General features: G+C 41.9%; 1 protein-coding gene across 11 annotated transcripts in view; it reads right to left on the bottom strand.

The window, feature by feature from the left end:
• Positions 1–22,697, bottom strand: part of TBC1D1 (TBC1 domain family member 1) — a 225,136-nt gene that overhangs the window by 106,869 nt on the left and 95,570 nt on the right. For all 11 annotated transcript variants that reach the window (XM_061419892.1, XM_061419896.1, XM_061419893.1 and 8 more), the window contains 4 exons: positions 5,038–5,493; positions 3,043–3,132; positions 1,246–1,350; positions 605–737 (listed from right to left, as the gene is read on the bottom strand). In XM_061419892.1, coding sequence (XP_061275876.1) covers positions 605–737; positions 1,246–1,350; positions 3,043–3,132; positions 5,038–5,493 — 784 coding nt within the window. The remainder of the gene's footprint in view (positions 1–604; positions 738–1,245; positions 1,351–3,042; positions 3,133–5,037; positions 5,494–22,697) is intronic.

Below are 22,697 nucleotides of genomic sequence, written 5' to 3'. Positions count from 1 at the left end.
AAAAACTTGGAGCAATACTTCCTGTGCTCTTTCTCACTGGCTCCTCAACTGCAACCTGCCCTCTGGCCATTCCTCACCATTAAAACTGCTCTGGAAGAAGCTATCATTGACCTTGTAACGGACTCTTTGCGTGTCCAACTCTGCAACCCCACAGAATGCAGCTCACCAGGCTCCTCTGTCCATGGGATTTCCCAGGCAAGAATACTAGAGCAGGTTCCCATTTCCTTCTCCAGGGGATCTTTCCTACCCAGGGATCAAACCTGGGTTTCCTGCATTGCAGGAGAGCTGCAGTGAGCCACCAGGGAAGCCATGCAATCGGCTCGCTCAGTGGTAATTCTTACCTCTCATCTTACTAGATCCCTCCTTGGCAGCCAAATGAACACTCACCCCACCATGATTAACAGCGCAACTGGTCTTGTGCCCTCTGTTCCCCTAACTCCTCCACCCTCCTCCGGGCCCCTCGAGGGGAGATGGTAGCACCTGATATACAGAGGACATCCATCCATGACCCCTGTAACTAACATTGGCCTCCGTGGGACAGAACCTTCCAACGAATTTGCCCAGGACCCTGAACTCCTGCCCACCCCAGCCCGCCCCGGCTCACCCTCGATCCGCTCGCAGAGCTTGTGCAGGCCCTGCAGGGGGCAGCCCTCACACAGCTGGGCTGGCGCCTTGGCTGTCTGCTGCACAGCAGCCACCGTGAAGGCCTGCTTCAAGGTCATCATGATCTCATCCACCTGATCAGAGACGACAGAGAGCAGAAAGTCCATTTAAAATGATCTGGCAGAGATTTCAGGACTCTGTGGAAAGACCCAGTACTTAAGATTCTTCTGGACTGTTAGTCACAGGTTAATGGATAATAATCATTAAGAACCACTAGGATTATACATAGTCTAGAAACACTACAAATGCTCAAGGCTTTTCAAGGAGATAAGGTAAAAACTAGATGCAAATTAAATACTGAACGAAAACCAACTCTTCTGATCAAAAGTCCAAAATGACTTTTGAAAGATGCTAAAGCAGAGGGTGAAAGTGAGCAGGCCTTTAAGCATGATGAACATTGAAAATGTGTACCCAAGTAAGTCTCAAGTGTATATTAACTGGTTATTAAATAGTCACAAAAGTATAATGAAAACCAAGTAATTTGTCAGTGAAGCCACATAGTTTTGCTATGTAAAGAAATCAGTGAGGCTGACATCCCCTGTAGACGAGATTTCAAGGTAAGAAGAGCCCCTTCTCACTTACCAGAGCTTCATTTGTGCACTGAAACACATAACAGACGAAATGAAAGCCTCCACCTCCGGAAGACTCACGGCAGATGAACCCAAAGTGGTCCACATGTCTAATACCCTGTGGAAGGCAGGGAAAGAGCAAGAATGGTAAGCTGTACCCAGAGGAGGCACCACTGCCACACGCGCAGCTGAAGACTCACACAGCACGGTTTTAAAGGACACTGTGAAATTACTGTTTTCCAGATGTTTTAAATATCTAAAAACATCTTTCAAATATGAAGTTCTACTAAAATGTTACTCCTCTGACTATTCCTACAAGCAGGATCTGAAAACCAGAGCTTTTATCCTCATTTTAGTAGTGAGAGGAAGTGGAGAAAAGCTGACACAGAAAAATGAGAACTTTTCTTGAGTATTAAGGAAAAAGTAAATGAGAGATTAACAAAGAAACACAACTGTACACATACACAAGCAAACACACGTAGACACAAAAATTAAAGGAAAGGATTTAAAATATTTGTACTCCTAAAATAACAAACAAGTAAATCCTGAAGTAAACTGGTAGGAGGAATGAGTCAAAAGTTATACACACAACGAACAGAGGTACTTTCAAACATAAGATATTAAGGCCAAAGCTGTACCAGTTTCCTAAGAGCTCTTTTTAATAAATATTAATATGTACACTTGTTTTGAAAGTATCAGCTAAGAACCACCTTAATACAGATAAGATAGCACCTCCTAAAAGCACCAGCATGCAGAGTGTTGACAGCTTGAAGGGCAGGTGATCATGTAAACTTGTAAACATCCTTTAGGAATTAACAAAATTACCATATGAAAAAGCAAATATTTAATATTACCATTTCAAGAGAAATACAAGCAAATCAAGATAAAATGTCTATGGAGAATCTCACTTTCAGGTCAAATATTTCCCAATAAACGAGCAATCACTGACACATCCTGGCACTGCCATCAATGTTCTCCAACAGCAAGTTAAGCATATGCAAGAGGTTACTCCAAAGGAGAATATGATTTGGAAAAAACATTTTCTTTGTAAATGGTTCTCTAGTCGATCTTATGCATGAACGTCATTTTCACCTTTGGGGGGAAAATTCCCTATTGAATCATTACATAGATCACATTATAAATCAACAATGAGAGTTTCATTATATCATACTAATTTTGAGAAAATGAAAATGAGAAAATGATTTCAGACTTTTTAAAACTACCCAAATAGTAACACATTTTTGCTAGGAAGATTCTGAGTAAAAAGTTGTCATAGCTCATTATAACTGACAGATTCTCCAAATCTCTCTATGAAACACACCCAGGAGATTTTCAGGAAAGAACTCAAGTAGACACTGTACTCTAAGGAAAAATCCTCAAAGGTAGTCATTATTTATTATATTTTAAGGAAGAAGAAATAATGATCTTGGTATCCCAAAAGTCATGAATTTTTAGAAAGTAAAAATAAGTATTTTAAAAAATACATTAGTGTGTATGAATGTATATATAAAAATGCATACAGACACACATACACCTGGAAACCATGACTGTGGACCATTACTACCAATGACTGGGAAAAAAGGAAAAGGAGACCTTCTTTCTCCAGTTAAGTTATGGTCACTAAAAGCAAAAATTTTAATTTCAAAATTATATTTTGCCTTAATATACAAAAGGAAATGCAAGATCACAAACCCAGCACTTAGAAAGCATACATCTTGTAACCTTAGCTACTTCGGTTGAATGACAGACAGTAAAATAATTCATTAAAAAAATGCAACTGCAGTTGAGCTGATAACCCACGTCCATTTACCTGAGAGCAAAAGGATATCTCCTTAAAATTTTTCTGCAACGCTATTTTTTTGGTGTCAGGACTGATGAGGTAAACTTCAGATTGACCAATCTTAAAAGACAAAGAAAGAAAGAAACTAGCTTTGCATGAACACTGAATTCAGATTTATTACACACACTTTCTCATTTCATGACCTAGGGAAATAAAGAATCAATGGCTCAAGCTCCTACTGAGCAGGGACCATATCATGTAGAAGACCACTTCCAGGTCACACTCTATTCTACAGGCTTCGGGTAGGAGACAACCATCAGTGTGTTCACCTTCATCAGGCAGCAGTCTTGAGGTGAGAGGACCAAATATCTCAAAGTTAGTCACGAAGCCTCAGGTTCCCACAGCTCCCCTTTGTAAGAAAGAGAGGTTTCTGCATAAGTGAATCTCCAAGGATAGAGGAGCTTCTCTTTTAAAATTTCCAGGACACTTTCTAATGATCAGAAAAGTCTTCTTAAATTATTGTTTAAAATCTACCAATTGTTGAGTACATACTGTGTTAGGTACTCACTCCTGCTTACCTGACTTCCTAAAAAAGCTAACAGTGCGAGCACAAACTAACATTGTCTTACAGACGAGGGTCAGCCTAACAGATCTCCGTTAGAGTAGAGGACTGTGTCGCAATAACCATAGTTAACTGTGCAGCTTCCCTCCCTCCCCTGCTGCTCCCTGAACCCAGGATGCTCCTCTAGCTGGCCACAATGACACTTCTGCTCAGTGACTATCATTGCCTTCAGAAAGCCCTGATTCCCCAGAAGCCCTCACAGCATCCTTTGCAGCATTTATCACAATTTTAGTGAGACAATTACTCATACAATCAGTTGTCAGTCTCTCACTGGAATCTAAATTTCACGTGGGCAGAGATCATGCCTGTCCTGTTCATTGTTGTATTTCTAGCATGTTGCAAGTGACCCTGTGGATAGCATTTACACAATAAGTACTTGAAAATAAATGCACTAAGCAGCTTTCCCAATGATACCAAGAGGTTTTGGTGGTTTTTTTTTTTTTTTTTTAAATACAGATCACACATTACAACACCAGTCTGACTGCCAACGTAGCACTCTTTTCAGTATATTAGGTCAACCATGAAAAGAGGAAGAAATCGGCCCTCTGACACTCCATCTTGATTTCAAACCTGTATATCTACACAGCCAGCTTCCTCATCACTTGGCCCTGAGTTAGGCACAGAAATGTTACCGTGCTCTCTCCCTAAACTCTCAGTCAGCCTTAGGCCAAAGAAGAGACAGAGGAGGCTGAGAACAATCTGTTTCCCATATTGCAGAGGCCAGCTCACTAGGGAGCCAGCTGAGTCCCATCAGCTCAGACCCAGAGGACTCCCAGGACAGCAACCTTTCCAGAACAGCTGGGATCAGCCTGGAACCCAGGAGCCTCAACAGCCAGGGACAGCCTCCTGCCCATGCCTTTTCTGGCATTTGGCTCACTGTCAGTTTATCAAATTATTTCTAGAAAAGAGTAAGCAACTGGCTAAACTAATACTGTAGTTTGGGTATCAATTTCAAATATCATGTTATCCCCAATTACCCAGGTAACAAAGTGTAAGTAGTTTTACAAATTAATAAAAATAATAAAGAAGGGGTATTTTCCAAAAAATTTTGCTGAAATATATTACTTGAAATAAGTTAAAAAAAAAAAAAAACCTTCTGGAGCCTCTTTTACACACATTAATTGATCCACATTGAAAAGATGTCTTCACCACCACGTGGGAGGCAGATAAAAATCATACAGGATGTAAGATAGATTCTGTTTGTTACCCCCTGATGATTCCCAAGGCTAATAGGGACTAAATAAGGATTCTATCCTGACAAAAGAATTATTCAGAATAAAAATATACGGATTCACACATAAATCCAAAAGCAATTCACAGATAATCTTTGTTCGACTAAGCAGATTTTCTTTTGAACACAAAGGCCAGATTGGGGATGTGCAGGAGGCTTGATAATATTTTACCGTGAAGAGCATAGTTCGATTTTCCTCAATGTCTGTCGGCTGCACAATATTGTGTCCACTAATCAGGTGGTTCTCGATGTCGCTCTCCTCAAAAGAGCTGAAGAAACTACTACTCCGCAGGCCTGCATCCTGAAACTCCTTTCGGAAGGCCAAGGAGCGCAGCCCGGGCTGCGAGAAGGACTTGCGCATCGGCCGCGGGCCCCGCTCCCCATCCCCCGGTGGCTGCAGTGCAGACCGGAACTGATCCGAGGAGAAGCCACCGCTCACGTGACTGAAGCCTTCGATGCACTCATCGATCAGGGCGGGTGGAGCCTTCCTGTGCGCCACGGCCACGCGGCCGCAGAACAGCACCTCGAACTTCTTGGCGAATGTGTCATCGAACTCCGAAGGGCAGCGGAGCTCCTCCTGGCGGGCGATCTTCCCAGCCTGCCGGATGGAACTGATGATCTCAGGCACCTGCCGGGAAAGGAAGGAATGTCATTTGGAACCTGCTGTGGTTGGGCTTCCCTGGTAGCTTAGCTGGAAAAGAATCCGCCTGTAATGCAGGAGACCCGGTTCCATCCCTGGGTTGGAAAGATCCCCTGGAGAAGGGAATGGCTACCCACTCCAGTATTCTTGCCTGGAGAATCCCTTGGACAGAGGAGCCTGGTAGGCTACACACATACGTGGGGTAGCAAAGAGTCGGACAGGACTGAGTGACTAAGCCCAGCACAGCACAGTGGTTGGGATGCACAGGGCCTGCGACCACAGGAGCCACGTCATGCTCCCCACATCCATGCACTGCATATTTCATCACACGGGGCCAAAGGAGAAACCCACAGAAGTCCGGACCAGGAGAGGGAAAGGCACAACCTTCACAGAGAGGAGAAGGAGAGCAGTATTTATTAAGCATCCCTTAACATGCCAGGGATATGCTAGGGGATTCATGTGCCTGCAAGCTTAAGTAATAAGTCCACAGACACAGCAAGTTAAATCCAGGCTGGTCCCCCCACTCCAGAGCCACAGGTCTTCTCCGAGAAGCTGTCACTCTCCCTTCAAAAGGTCTGTCACCAAAACAGTATGCAGTTATTCTAGATTGCATGGCAGTACGTCTTGGCAGCGCATCAAGTCTTCTAAATAAATGACAGGATAACGAGACTGAAATTACCTTACACAACCTTTCTTCTATCATAACATCATTATTTTCTCTAATGACAACTGACAGTTTATTCCTCAGTTTTATATTCCCTAATAGCTGAAGAGTATTGACTACATAGCTCGGAGGTTTTAATCGAGGAATCAGCAACCCACGACAGTATCATTATCAAGGCAACACAGTGCGGCTTCTTCCCACTGAGCTTCTAAAGCCTTCGGCTCCTAATGCAGTCGTGGTCAAGAGAATGAACAAGAGCCTCATGTAGTATCGTCAGCCTGACTGCCATACCCTCTCATCATTAGCTTCCGACAAGATCCTTCAAAGAAGACACAGAAAGAGACGAGTCTTCCACAGAATGAATAAGCACGTGTCCGATCATCTGGAAGACGTACAGCCACAGCACTAACACAAGACAGGCGTGAATGCATTTTCATAAGGAAGGGCCTAGCTTTTGATATGACCTATTAAATAACACCCAAAGCCATTTTTTCCTTTTCCCTTTCTAAGAAAATCCAATTGAACACCCAATACCCCTAGACCCATTTCTTTTTAATAACATTACAGAAGGAAAAGAAAACCAAACCCTTTTCAATTTAGGTCAAAGATCAATACATACAGTAAAGGGAGGTGGTTTCAGTAGATCTGAAAAAACTTATATTCTATGTTCACAACATAATCCCCAAAGACCCAACTCAAAAGACTTTTCTCTGTGATTTCATATCATGCACACCTTAAAGACAAGCTCTGCTGAAAAGATTAAGATATATCCTTTCAAGGTACTTTATCATACAAAAAGTCAAAACATCTTTAGACATATTTTATATTTTAAAAAATTAATTCCTGAAGCATAAGACCTAATGACACTGAGGAAGCCAGAATTTCAACGTCAAGCATCCACATGCACTGAGTATTGCACAGCTTGGGCTGTGGCTCATTCCTCTATGTACAAATAATTACACATCTTGCAAAGGACTAAAAGTTATTCATAAATATAAAAGACAGGACAGAAAGAAAGAAGTAGAAAGTCTAAATTTCATTCACACATTTGCCAAACAGTCACGACAGGACCTTGGCAAAAACAGCCTCAGTTTTTCTCTCTTAGTGGGGGCCGGGGGGGAATTCTTAAAAGATTTTTCAGGTAAAAGTTGTTTCTGTGAGCATAAAGAATAATGACTTTTACAAAAAAGAAAAACAGTTCATGCAAATAAAAGATGCTTTTCTAAGCAAATGGGTAAAATTTTTTTATCAGGAGTCATGTGAATCCTCCTAATTACTAACCCCACTCTCTGAACAGGAAATTCAAAGCTTACTCAGTCTTTTGAGGCTTCTTAAAATACCGGACATTTCTGTATGCTGGGTCTTCCCACTGCATCGGAATGAGTAACGGTGTCTTTCATTACATATCAAAGGGGAGAGAAAATGTGTGAAGTCATATGAATTTATGGTGACTCGGTAATAAAGTACAAACACAAGCAAGACACAAATTAGAGAACTTGCTTTTTCCGTCTCTTCACAATGTCAGAAGAGGCTAAAGAGTACATGGGTCCTAGGCAGACAGAGTTGTGCTGTGGTCCTTTTCCCAGCCACCAATCTTTTTCCTATCCTTTAATCAGAATCTTCAAAAGATAATGCTTTAGTCAAAAACCAGTGCCTCCCTCTCCCTGAGCTGGTAAGCTGTGTGAATATGGGTATAAAGGAGATAACTGGGCTTAGAAAAATCTCAGGGATCCTGACAAGATATAGCGATTTCAAAATATTTGAAGGCATATTACCAAACACAGTTTCAACAATAAATTGTAAACAGTTTAAAATCCAACATTTTAAAAACATTTCTGTAAGTCATTCAGGTATACTAAGAGACTAAATAAAAAATGAGCTCCACTTATGTCTGAAGTGAAGTGAAGTGAAAGTCAGTCTCTAACTCTTCGGACCCCATGGACTATACAGTCCTTGGAATTCTCTAGGCCAGAATACTGGAGTGGGCAGCCTTTCCCTTCTCCAGGGGATCTTCCCACACCAGGGATCAAACCCAGGTGTCCTGCATTGCAGGCAGATTCTTTACCAGCTGAGCCACAAGAGAAGCCCCCATTTATGTCTAATTTTGCAAAACTTTGATAGTTTAGTTCTCTTTACCAGAACAGACCTGGGTACTGCTTTTTGAAAAATGAAGGCATATGACAAACCCACAGCTAATGTCATACACAACAGTGAAAAGCTCAAAGTATTCACTCTAAGATCAGGAACAAGATAAGGATACCCACTCTCACCACTTTCATTCAACATAGTTTTAGAAGTCCTAGCCAAAGCAAGCAAAGAAAAAGAAAATAAAAAGGAATCCAAACTGGAAAATAAGAAAACTGTCACTGTTTGCAGATGACATAATACCATACATAGAAAATCCTAAAGATGCTACTAGAAAACTACTAGAGCTCACTAATGCTCTAGTAGAAATCCATAAAGTTTCAGGTTACAAAGTTAATACACAGAAATCTGTTGCATCTCTGTACACTAACAACAAAATATCAGAAAAAGAAACTAAGGAAACAATTCCATTTACCATTGAATCAAAAAAAAAATACAATACTGAAAAATAAACATACCTAAGGTGGCAAAAAACCTGTACTCCATAAACTTTAAGACACTGATGAAAGAAACTGAAGACAATGCAGACAGATGGAAAGATATACTGTTACTGGACTGGAAGAATCAATATACTTAAAATGATTATACTACCCAAGGCAATCTACAGATGCAATTCAATCCCTATCAAACTACTAATGATATTTTTCACAGAAGTAGAATAATTATATATATAATCATATTAATACATATACATATATATATATATATATAAAATGGAATACCACTCAGCCAGAAAAAAGAATTAAAGTTTACTATTTGCAGTAACATGGATGGACTTGGAGGGCATTATGCTAAGTGAAAGAAAACAGAGAAATCACCTATATGTGTGTGGTATCAATTTTATGTGAAGTTTAATAAAATGGTGATTCCCTGGTGGCTCAGTTGGTAAAGAATCCTGCAACGCAGGAGACTGGGTTCAATCCCTGGGTGGGGAAGATCCCCTGGAGGAGGGCATAGCAACCCACTCCAGTATTCTTGCCTGGAGAATCCCATGGACAGAGGAGTCTGGCAGGCTGTGTCCATGGGGTCGCAAGAGTCAGACACGACTGGGCACACACACACAGAATACAACAAACTAGTAAATATTAAAAAAAAAAAAAAAAAAACCAAGTAGATACACAGATACAGAGAACAAACTAGCGGTTACCAGTGAGGAGTGGGGAAAGGAGTAATAAAGGTAGGAGAGAAAGGGACTCAAGATGGACTCAAGATGGACTCAAGAATGTACTGTACTGTACAACACAGGGAATATAGCCAACATTTTGTAATAACTGTAAATGGAAAGTAGTCTTTTAAAATTGCATAATTTTTTAAAAAAATGAAGGCCTCATGTCCACATATGATGAAATCCTGAATTCTCTATTCTTTATAATTCTGTCTTGGACTCACCTACACTATTGTAACATAAGGGAAGTGAGTCATTTATTTCATTTTATTTCCAAATGTGATCCTGGGTATAACTGGATGCCAAGAGGCAGGGATTCAGAAGTGTGAGATGAACACAAGATAGCCCTGCCTGAGAAGGGAGTGGGGCCTGGAGGAAGGTTTGGTTAGAATCTTTACAGTAACTGAGATGGGGTCTGCTGGGAACCTGAACTAAGCAGCAAGCACTGCAAGAGAAAAAAAGGCTGCAGGAAAGATTCTGGAAGACAGACTCACAAGACCTGGTGACTACCTGGATGGGGGAGCTGGGGGCATGGGAGACTGCATGGGACTCACAGATGCTCTGGCTTAGGCTTCTTCATTAGGGAATACAGAAGCAGCAGGTCTGGGGAGAGATTACAATGAGCTCCCCTCCTGTCCATGTTGAGTACGACCACAAGGACTTGAAAGTAAAGACATGTGGTGGGCAGCTGAACAAGCCAGCCTGCAGTCCAAGACAGGAGATCTCGACTGGACATCAACAGCCCATGTATACAGATGGGAGGTGGCTGATGCCCTGACAACAGAAAAAGGGAAAGTAAAGGAAGTGAGCTAAGATGGTACGTTAGGATACACCAACATTTCAGGTATAAAGAAACTGAGGGATCACGGCAGAGAAGCAGGAGGATAGGCAAGCAGCAAGATGCCAGAGGTGGCGAGGGAAACAAGCCCTCCTTCTTGGGGTGTGGGGCGGGGGCGCTGAGTGAGAATAAACAGAGGACTGAGTCGGGTCTGCTGGAGTTGGCAGCTTGTGTAAAACATAAAGCAGGGATGCCCACAATGACCCTCCAAAACAAGCAAGCAACGGAAAAATGTCTCAAGGTGAAACTTCTAGTCTATGAGAACGTATACTTCAAGTTACAATATTTACTGCAAATACACAGACGCTTTAAGGGCAAATATGCTGAGGTCAGTAGTGTTTATTCCCACTGATATGATCTGGGTACTTTTAATAAAAATCTTTTTTTAGTCACAGCAATAATATCTACGTCATTTCTGACTGCAGATAAAGTAAATCAAAACTAATGGCAGCAAAAACAAGAATCTGAAAAGCATTTTGCTGAGATAAATTCATAAGGATTTCAGATTTGGTTTTCTTCTTTTAACAATGGGCATCGCAATAAAAATGTTAACTGAAATGAACTGCCAATAATGAAGAAACAAGTTCTGTTTTAAACGTATAAAAAATTTATTGAACTACTCTTCTGTCAACCTATTTGAGTTTATGCTAAACGTCATTTTTACGTCTGCACTTCTTTGACAGCCCAAATAAGTTTCTTTTGAATTCACATACTAATAAATGCACAGTACAGTATGAAGTTTCTGTAGCAGGCTTGTGAATACTGTTTTATAACTAGTCAGAAAATGATAATCTAAGAGAATTAAAATACTCATTTTTGCAAATAAAATCCTTATTTAAACCTTTGGGTCAAATTTCTTTTTAAAGATTTGAGGATTTTAAAGGATTATAAACACATTGCAAGTGTAATTTTATTCACAAGGACTTGGGAAAGAGCCCTTGAAACATTATTGAGGATGAAAAGCCATTTTACTAAACATTTACACTTGTGATTTTCTGCCAACTAGTAATAAATAAAATATTAAAAACCGTGTTTTGCCCATTGGATGAAATGTTCACTCACTACAAGGAGTTAAAATGAGCAGTTCAAATAGAAAACAATCATTTCAGATAATTATTTCCCAGAGGAAACAGACTTGTTTTGTTTTGTTTTCGTTGGTAATAAGTGGTCATTTGTATTTGTTGGTCACAAACAAGTAAATAGGGAAAGAAAATGAAATTAAACCATGTCTTCATGAACTCTGTCGTATCTGCCTTGAATTTCACAAAACACTTAAGAAAACATCTTCTTACTAGTGCTCGATACTTCGATTATTTAAAGAGAATAAGACCGCTGTCTGATATTCTCGACATGACACATGTGAGCATTCCTATCATTCAACAGTTTGACCTATCAAGACTAGATTCCAAATAAAGATGTGAATACACCACATACAGTGAAGAAGATGAGCCTGCTCCTGACCTGAGCATAGGGTCGAGTGCAGGGAGGAAGAGACTTGTCGGAATGTGTGGCTTTCAATGTGCACTGCAGAAGCCTGGTCCCTGGGAGAGGTCTGGCGCGGCTCCTCCCAGGGAACCGATGCCCCTGCTCCCGCTGTGAGCTTACAGTTAGCCAAAGGTCAGATGAATGCGCTACATCTTCCTGACAGAGATCAGATGTGCTGTGATCTGGCTGGGGAAGCACCTGGCATCTCAAAAACGCTGATGACCGCTGGCCCCTAACGCAGCCCTCACACCCTGGGTCAGGACTGCCTCATCTGTCTAGTCTCCGGTTAAAACACAAGTAGTAGCATTCAGCCGCCCTGGTTCTAATATGACAAACTGGATAAACTCTCTTCTTCGTAGCTTTTAAACCTCGTAGAATGATCAGTGCAAACACAAAACCCAGCACCATACTATGAAATGAATCGTTTGAAAGGTTCCCTACAACTTTCTGGCTAAACCAGCACTTTTCTACAAACACTTAAAACAATGAGAATAAAATCCAACTTACGAAGTGATTTAAAAGCTGCAGGAGCTAACACAAGAAGGTGGGAGACAATAGCGCTGTAAGAGTATGAAACTGCTTTGTAACTTTTCTAAAACAGTTTTTTAAAGCTAAGACATTCTGAATGGTCAGCATAAACACTGACAGAAGTCACTAAAAGATCAACCTGGGAACTTAAGTTCTCAAAATCTAAACCTCTTCATTTAATGCACTGATTTGTAACTCAAATGCACACTAGAGAGGCAGATAAACCTTTAAAACGAGTTACTTTTATCTAGTTTTCATCAGTCTAGATGAAGCAGTCTGTGGAGGTGGGGCCCTGGCACCTGCAGTTTTCGGAAACATCTAAGAGCTCTCAGGAGCAGAATTCCTGATGTACCACCTGTCCTCTGTCATCCTGGAGGTAAGGAAGACGCTCCTCACCCTGCCCACTACATCATCACACCCAAAATCCATGGGATTCTTAAGAACCTAGGCAAACTGTGAACAGCAGTGAAGCAGCCCAACTCACAGATCCAGACCCTGCTTACAGCAGAGATGAACAAACCAGTGAAGTCAAAAACACAAAACTCACCCCACGGATATCTGGCAAGCTATGCATACCATTTAAGGGCAAATCTGACTTGCAAATAAATTCATTGTATTTCAGAAGTCTCAAACTATTAAATACAGGAGAGCAAGTGCCTTGTAAGAAACACTACTCTATATTTTTGACCAAATATTAGAAACATCAAAATAATGTCTCCAAGATTAAGAAACATTCACAAATATAATGAACCAGCAGTTTACCACAGCAATCATCCCGTATGAGTTCTGCATGTTACACAATCTTTGAAAAAGGACTCTCGGGTCCCTTTTCTACAAAACAGGGGCACTAAAACATGTAAATATGCTACAAGTAACTATTAAAAAAAAAAAAGTGCTATTTCATTCTCCAGGACACAAGTCAAAGTCGGTTTCAATAAATGATGCCCTGAATGTAAATAAATGGAGTTAGAACAACACCCTAACACCATGCACAAAAAATAAACTCAAAATGGCTTAAAGACTTAAACATAAAACATGATACCATAAAACTCCTAGAAGACAGCATAAGCAAAACATTTTCTACATAAATTGTATCAATGTTTTTATTAAGTCAGTCTCCCAAGGCAATAGGAATAAAAACAAAAACAAATGGAACCTAATCAAACTTACAAGCTTTTGTACAGCAAAGGAAACCATTAAAAAAAAAAAAAAAGACAACCAATGGAATGGGAGAAATACTTACAAATGATGCAACAGACAAAGGCTTAATCTCCAAAATATACAAATAGCTCATAACAACTCAACAATAAAAAAACAACTCACTCAAAGAATGGGCAGAAGACTGTAACAGACATTTCTCCAAAGAAGGCATACAGGTGGCCAGGAGGCATATGAAAAGATGCTCAACATCACTAATTATTAGCGAAATGCAAATCAGAACTACAGTGAGGTACCACCTCACACCAGTCAGAATGACTATCATTAAAAAGTCTACAAATAACAAATGCTGGAGAGGATGTGGAGAAAAGGGAACCCTCCTACACTGTAGGTGGGAATGGAAATTGGTGTAGTCACTATAGAGGCTCCTCGAAAAACTAAACATAGAGCTACCATAGAATCCAGCAATCCCACCCCTGGGCATATACCTGGACAAAGCTATCATTCAAAAAGATACATGCACCCCTGTGTTCATAGTAGCACTCTCCACAATAGCCAAAACATGGAAACAACGTAAACGCCCATCAACAGATGAATGGATACAGAAGATGCAATGCACACATACAGAAAAGAAGGAAATAACCCACCTGCAGAAACAAGGATATAACCAGAGACTCCCATACTAAGTGAAGGCAGTCAGAAAAAGACAACTACCATAGGACACCACTTACATGCGGGATTTAAAACACGGCACAGATGAACCTATCTATAAAACAGAAAGACTCAGACACAGGGAACAGACTTGAGGCTGCCAAGCGGGGAGGGAGAGAGAGGGCCTGGGAGTTTGGGGCTGGAAGATGCGAACTATTACATTTAGAATGGATAAACAACTAAAATCCTAACGTATAACACAAGGAACTATATTCAATATCCTGTGATAAATCATGATGGAAAAGAACATGAAAAAACAATGTATATATGTATCTAACTGAGTCATTTTGCTATACAACAGAGATTGGCACGACATTGTAAATCAACTCTACTTTAACAGGAAAAAATATGCCCTTTTGAAACTGTCACTGTGAAGAGATCTTCAATAAAGGACTGTTTGGTCACATAGTATGCGTTTATCAACAAAACAGGGAAACCAGCTAGAGTACTGGGCACCAATACTGCTTTGTTTCTACCTAAAATCACTCAGGACCAAACATTAAACTCATTAAAATTGATTTCCAAGCTAATGAGTGCCCATGTATTATCTTTTCATGTCCAAATCAATAATCTTAGAGGAAAGGAGACTATGGACCTTCTATTAAGTGACAGACACATGAGTGCTTTTCACTGTTCTCCTTTATTTCTCAAAAGTCCTTGAAAATCTCAGAGCAGTTAAAACGCTAGTGGCCTGCAGTATGAAAATAAACACGCTATTGTCTATGCAGTAACAGGGGTAAATACAGACACCACACTGAGTGAAAGCAACAGGTATAAAAGAATCACATGGTACAATTCCATTTTTGCCAAATTTCAAAAACAGGAAAAACTAAACTATGACAAATAGGAAGCAGAATAGGGATTATCTCTGGAGGAGAGAGAACTTTGAGGGGGCTATGATGGGGCCTTCTGGGCTACTGTTTATTGATCTGTTTGCCAGCTATATAAGATTATTCAAACTGTAAAGTCACTGAGTATATGATTTATATATAATTTTATTTGGTACACTTCAATGAAGATTTTACCAAAAAGAAATATTTTTGCAGGCATGATTCAATACAATTGAGAAGGGGACAGTGGCTCAGACGGTAAAGAATCTGACTGCAATGCAGAAGACCCAGGTTCGATCCCTGGGTCAGGAAGATCCCCTAGAGAAGGAAATGGCAACCCAACCAGTATCCTGCCTGGAGAATTCCATGGACAGAAGAGCCTGGAGAGCTACGGTCCATGGGGTCTCAGAGTCAGATATGACTGAGCGACAAACACTTTCAACAACTAGACCAATGTTACCCAGCTAATAAGGAAAGGAGCCAGATGGAATCAACCTGATGCTAGACACAGCCTCTTTCTACCACACCAAGCCTTCACTCTCAAGTCACACAGACACCCTAGTCCCTGGCAGGTGGGGAGTCGGCGGGTGGGGAGCAGTGGGGGGTTCACATGTTCTTTGCTTTGGTTTGGGAGTTTGGGGCTTTGTTTTGGTCTTACATGGAATCCATCCCCCTTGTTTCTAATAATAATCAGTACCTCATCCCACTCCCATTCCAGTAGTTAGGTAGGACACACAGGCCCACATAAACCACAGTTCATGAGTGGGCTGGCAACCCCAGACCAAGCTGACCAGCACACTATTAATGACTCCACAAGCCCCACCACCACCACCCCTACTGGCCCTGTAATTAGTTCAGGGTTGGGTACGTAACTCCATTCCAGACCAATGACTGCTAGACTTAGGTGGTTTATGGAATTGACGGGGGGCGGGCGGGGCGGGGAGGAGCAGGAATAAAACCTGCTATTGCTTTAGACAGTAATTCTCAAACAGGGGCAATTCTGCCCCACCCCTCCTCACCCAGGGGCTATCTGGCAATGTGTGGGGACATTTCTGGTTGTTACAAATGGAGGGTGAGCAGTACCACTGACACTGGATGGTCGAGGCCAGGGACGCTGCTGCACACCCTACAATGCACAGAGCAGGCTCCCCCGCAAAGAATCATCTGGCCAAAAATGTCAGCAGCGCCAAGATTGAGAAATCTTGCTTGTGAACTTAGTTCCATGGGTATAAGCCTGGAACTGCAGGTGCCATCACACATAAATGCATGCCAGAGAGTTCCGCAGGAGGTGCAACAAAGACAGGAAGGGAGAGAACAGAAGCAAGAGGGTGAAAACGATGGCTGAGGGCCTGGATCCAGCTATCCCTGAAGTCTTATCAATCTCATTCTCATATCAATAAATTTTTGGATAATCCCATTTTATACTGTCACTTGAACAGAGAGTCCTGTTCACACTCCCAATATGTATAAAGTTCCAGTCTCTCAATCATGTCTGACTCTTTATGACCCCATGGACTGCCATGGAATTCTTCAGGCAATACTGGAGTGGGCTGCCTTTTCCTTTTCCAGGGGATCTTCCCAACCCAGGGATCGAACCTGGGTTTCCCACACTGCAGGCAGATTCTTTACCTTCTGAGCCACCAGGGAAGCCCTAACCTTATGCCAAATTCTATGGGGAATACAAAGATAGGAACACATAAATCTCCTTCAGGGAACCTACAATCTAAACAAAGAAAATAAACAAGTATGAAAATAACTAAACAATGTGGAACAGCAATCCAGGAGCAGTAGTGCTAAGGAGGTTACAAGGATAGGGAAATACAGACGCAGTATAGAATATATTTCAAATAACTGATTAAGAGCAAACAGGATGATCTATATACTCACCAAACTCTACCCTTCTTAGAATAAAGCCAGCTACCAAAGACCCTCCAAACTGGCTCTATTTTTTTCCCTATAAAAAAAGTGAATATATAAAATTTTAGATCACATCAACAACTGTTGAGAAAGAGCCAAAGTAAAACTCATATCTGAATGACCTGTTTACACATTACTGCTCTATCCACTTATCTCCCTGCTATGAAAGATGAGAAAGGACTCACATGTAATGCAAAAGAACAAAGAAACAGGACCACAACACATGGGTTATTTGCAAAGTAGCTACACAATGCCTCGTACACAGGTCTAAATGCTTCATTCAAAGATGACTCTGCTTCTCTCGAAAGGTCATCTCCCCCTTGCACCAGATTGGGAGTGGGACTGGTGCCCACCCTGGGTGACTGGGGCACTGGAGCATCACGCGGCCTGCCCTCTCTCCAGAATACACAGCCTCCTTCACTGCCGGTAAGCACAACCACCTCAATGAAAAACAAAGCAAAGGAATCTCCTGGGCTTCAGCAAGATCTCTAAGGGCCAGACTTAATTTCTTAGGCAAAAGATTGGTTCCCTCCCCCAAAGGAAAACAATGAGTAAAGGAGAACGCCCTGTGCCCAGTACAGGGCTCTGATCCACAGCAACAAGCAGCAGCTGTCCCCATGGAGGCTGTGCTTGTGTCTCAGAACATGGGCAACCCAGGGTGAGCCTAAGAACAGCATCACGCACGCCATACAAAGGCCAGGCAGGGCTGCTCCCCACCTGAGCGCACGGTCTCACCCTGTTAATCAAATCAGGGCTGTACTTCCATGTGATGGGTGACAGCCCAGGCTGTGGATAACCAGCCCCAGAGACTGTCGTACAGTCTCACTCTTTGTGCTTAAGACAAACTGAATAGAGTCAGTTTATCAGGATCAAGGCAGCTATTGGAAAATGCAGGTTTTTCTCTCAAATTCTTCCCCTCTCTCTCCACCCCCCCCCTATTCTACGAGGAAGATAAGCATGTGTTTTTCCCTCTGGGATGCATCCTTCATATGTACCCTCTGTTCCTGGAGTCCCTGGGGCCTCCACTCCAGGAAGCACCAGTCCAAGCGCGGCTATGACTAAGACAGTGCAGGCTGACAGTTGCTAGGCGGAAGGGACAGAAACGAGGGACACCTATCCCCTGCCTCTGACTACCTTCCAGGGCCAAGGTCAGGGCCTTCCTCCTGGGTCCGAGCCAGGAGCAAGCCGGTCTGTGGCAGCTTGCCTTAATAGGAAAGGGCCAACCTCCAGAACCAAGAAGCAGCAAGTACTAACTGTCTTCCCACTTTTCAATAATTCAGCCTCCTTCTAAAACACAGCAGCAGAATGTATTCTTTAGTCATCTTTCATTCCCAATAACAAGCTTAATAAATATCCACATAAAAGAAAAATACAGAAAAACTTAAAATTGCCTATAATCCCAAGCCCAGAAATGTCACAGTCAACATTTTTTTCTTAGCTGTGGTTTCTTGCATACACTAAATGGTCATTGCATACACTAAACCAAAAAAAAAAAAAAAGGAGGGGTGTGGATCACAGTGTTCTGCATTTATCATCATGGGCATACGGTCAACCCATTCTAGAACCATCTCCCTCCCCATCACTACACAATGGAAATAACAACAGCAAATAATCATAATCTCTTCAGGATCCAATTTCAATTAATCTCACACTAGCTGTCATGAACTCTGGCCCCATCAGAAGCTATTCTGGCAAATGTGCGATGAGCATCCCAAACTTTGCATCCACTGCCGAGACCCCTACTTGTGTCAAGAGCATGAAGTTTTTGTACACATGGGGAGAGGCGGGAAGGTAATCAGGAGAGAGGAGAATGAACCCAGTATTGCTTTTTAAGTCAGAGAGAAACATTCCATTCAGAGGAAGAAAGAGGAGATAGCCTATCTGGGAGCAAAACGGAAACAGAATAACCTTCGAAAAGATAGACAAGGTCAGCCCTAAGGCCTGCCCCAGCTGAAGCCATGAATCTACTGCAATGACAGATCCTGCAGGCAATTCTGGAATGGGAATGCCAAAATAAGCTCCAAAATCTTGCCAGTGTGAGCAAGACATCCAGCTTCTTAGAACTCAGCATCCTACCTTGCAGGCTGTTTTGAGGAGAAAATTAAGCAATGTGAAAGTTGTTAGTGTAGCACCTACCACACATTAGCTTCCAACAAATGCCATCTGTGACCTTCACATTTGCCAAGTAATGAAAAGGTCAACTCTCAATTAAAGTAACAGCAACTGCAGGCAATGAGCTTGCTATTATTCCAACTGCCTTTCAGTACAGAACTGGTAATAAATGACAAAAATTTATTGTATATCAGCTAGCCACAGATAATGCCAATCACATTTTTTGGAAATGTGACCGAATTTCCAAACATCCCATAGGCAAGAGAACTCCCCCCATTACACCCCACTCCTAACTTGCCAGCAATCCCAAATACCTAAGAATAGCAAAGCTCTGATTCAAACGGAGCTGGGGAAGGACATCCCTTCTCCTTCCTTCTGCCAGTACTGAGGGGTCACAAGGCCCACAGGAACAGAGTGAAAACCACCAGCTTACAAAACTACATATGTCTGAGAGTAGCGGCAGTTCCGTAGCACATTCAGGACAGCCCCATAAACTTCGGAGCATAAAACACTGAAACGCTTGAATGACAGCTCTAAGAGAGCAGAATTACTGTCTATTTTGCTCACTGTTATAGCCTGAAGTGTCCAGGACAGTGCCTGGCACAGAGCAAGTATTCAGTAAGTTTGCTCAATGTATGCGTGACTGCAATTGAAAATGAAAATTTAGTGATTTCAAGGTTTTTAAGTGATAAGAAATATCTCAAGTAGACCTTAGAAGAGAAACCATGATAAACCTGTAGGATCTCCAACACAATGCCTGTGCATAGTATGCATGCAACAAATATTTGCAGAAGGAACGAATGCTGTAAAAATAGCAAACCAGAAACAAGAGACTAAATCCTTTTGGATTAAAAGATTTTTCTAGACAGCTGAGGGCTGCCCCTTTAAGTGCTTAAGCTATTTTTATTTTAACCATTTTTGGATAGGAATCATTTACTGTATTTTTTTCAAAGGCGATAGAGAATGTACTTTTAACACTTTCTGTTTTGTGGTGAGCATATATTACAAGGACCACAAGAGCTACTGAGGCTGTGAAAAGCTCCGTGCTAGTATGGCTTAGGGCAACAGACAAGGCTGTGGGAATGAGAGACGGTATCTCAGCTTTTAATTACATAGCCCACCTTCTCACCAGTCCTCCCAAAACAGACGCTGGCATGCTTTGAAATGCACCCCAGGAACTGAAGCAGAAGCTCCTAAACTCCCAGTGTCACAGACTCCCTCTGACAAAATCCTACAGACCCTTCTCAGAGTAAGATTTTTAAATGCCATAAAACAGAACACAAGACAATACAAAAGAATTACACCAAAAGGGAATTATCCAAATAATTATGACATAGCATTATGTGCTTCTCACCATGCTTAACTAGGTCCAGTGGCAAATCGTGTAACTACTGAAACTCAAAGTAATGATGAGCATATTTGGTATTTTTGAAAAATGTGTAACAACTATAATACAATATGAAAATAACTGATTTTATTGGTGTTATTGTCATAGGAGTTGCCAGTGCTAATGGGAGGCGGGAGGGTGAGAACTCATAACTGAAGATGTTAAACTGCAGTTAGAGATTAGTGGAAACAAAGGTGAATTTTTCTTTTGTCCAAGCTCATGAACCTCCCCCGACCCCCAACTTCCATCCTTCGATTTCAGGATAAGGATCCTTGGACTAAACGAAGCAGGCGGGGTGGGGGATAGGACCAGCTACAGTTAAACATAAGATCACCACCAGCCATCTCTCTCGGGACCATGGTGTGAATATATTGTATATATAAATAATAAAACAAAGCCGCTGCACCATTCCAGTGCAAACGTAAGTCTAGCTGTAAATGGGAAAGCTACACCAGAAGCCATAACCATCCAAGTCTACAAAGGGAAATTACAATGTTACGATGCAGTCAAGGGAAGCAAAATCTAAATGGGTTAAAACTCCAAGTGTCCATTACAGTTATGGAATTAATTTCTACATAATACAAATACTTCATCAATATAAAAACATTAGAACTCTTTTCAAATGTTACAAAGACTCAATTTTAGTTTGATGTGATACACTGCCTAGCTAGTCCTTGATTATGACAATTTGGTCTAATATACAAACAGATGGAAATAATTTTTTACGTCAGCTTCAAGTTATCCCTGCCAATGGGAGAGTAGAAAAATATGACAAATACCTTTAAATCCTTATTTCAAGAAACTGTCATTTAGATTGCAGCTCACATTTGACACTGCAAGCAAGCAGGGGAGGCTTTACTCTAGAATGTTCTTCCATCAACTCTCTACTAGCATCTGCTGATTCTTCCAGGCCCAGTCCAATCACCTCCACTCCCACGGGCCTGGCCCCCTGGTATACAGGTCACAGCCCTAACACTTCGGGCTGGGAACAGGGTGTTGTTTGGTTCATTTCTGTGGGCCCTGCAGGCCCATATCAGTGTTTACTAAACACAAAGACTTTAAAGAGACAAATGAATAGCTTTTTTCTGTTTCTCCACCTTAAAGTATAAAGTATATAATGTAACCTAATAAACCTCAATTTAAATATGTGTGTATTCAGTCACTCAGTCATGTCCAACTATTTGTGACCCTAAGGACTGTAGTCCACCACGGTCCTCCGTCCATGGGATTCTCCAGGCAGGAATACTGGAGTGAGCTGCCATTACCTCTTCCAGGGGATCTTCCCAACCCAGAGATTGAACCCATGTCTCTTGCATTTCCTGTACTGGCAGGCAAGTTCTTTACCACTGAGTCCCCTGGGAATCCCCCAATTTAAATATATTTACTTGAAAATACACCAATGTCAGGAAAGAAAACTGTATAGGTTAAAATGGAAGACAAATAACAAAATGACTGTTTTCAAATCTTACCTATTATCTGGTAAAGAAAGTGTGACACCAACATTTCATATAATCACACAAACACTATCGAGGGAAAAGCTGAACTTCTGAGACCTTCACTGGATCGAGTAGTTTAATACTGTACTTATGGAAGCCCACTGTGCTTCACCCAGATTCTCTCACTGAATCTTCACACCAACCCTTTGAGGAAAACCCCACTATTTCCATTTCACAGAAGCACAGACTCTTCTGGATAAGTGCTGGGCACTGGGGCTGTCAATGAATGTGACCGTCTAAGTGGGGCCAGAAATGCAGGACTTTTTAGGAAACCAGGAGCTGGAGGCCACAGGAGTTGCACTGACCTCAGCTCCCTGGGAGGGGAGGGGAGGACCAGAGGAGAGGCGCCTCCAAGGAATCGAGGCTGGTGGGGAGAGCCACAGAGGGAGCTCTCCCGCCCAGCTCACACCTGGAGAAAGAACAGGTGAGGCTGGGCCAGCAGTTTCCAACAGATCATGGGGCTGCTGTGGACAGAGTGGGTTTGACGGACAAAGTAACAGGAGGAGGATGGTGTGCAAAAGGATGTTGAAGTGGAAATGCCTTCGTTACCTGCCCTCACCCCCACGCAGAGGCTCAGTCCCAAAGGCGAGGGCCTTGTCACCCCAGGGCCTGGCTCTGTTCCTCACATCAGACTGAGTAAATGAGCCCATTGAAAATGTAGCCTCTGAGCAGGAAGAAATGTCAGCTAGGGCGGAGGCAATACAAATGGAGAGAAAAAAATGAGGTAAAATAAAGCACGCTAGGGAAGGCAATGGC

Source organism: Bos javanicus, chromosome 6 (genome assembly GCF_032452875.1).
Source record: "Bos javanicus breed banteng chromosome 6, ARS-OSU_banteng_1.0, whole genome shotgun sequence".
NCBI lineage: Eukaryota > Metazoa > Chordata > Mammalia > Artiodactyla > Bovidae > Bos > Bos javanicus.
This window is presented reverse-complemented; position numbering and strand designations above follow the sequence as displayed.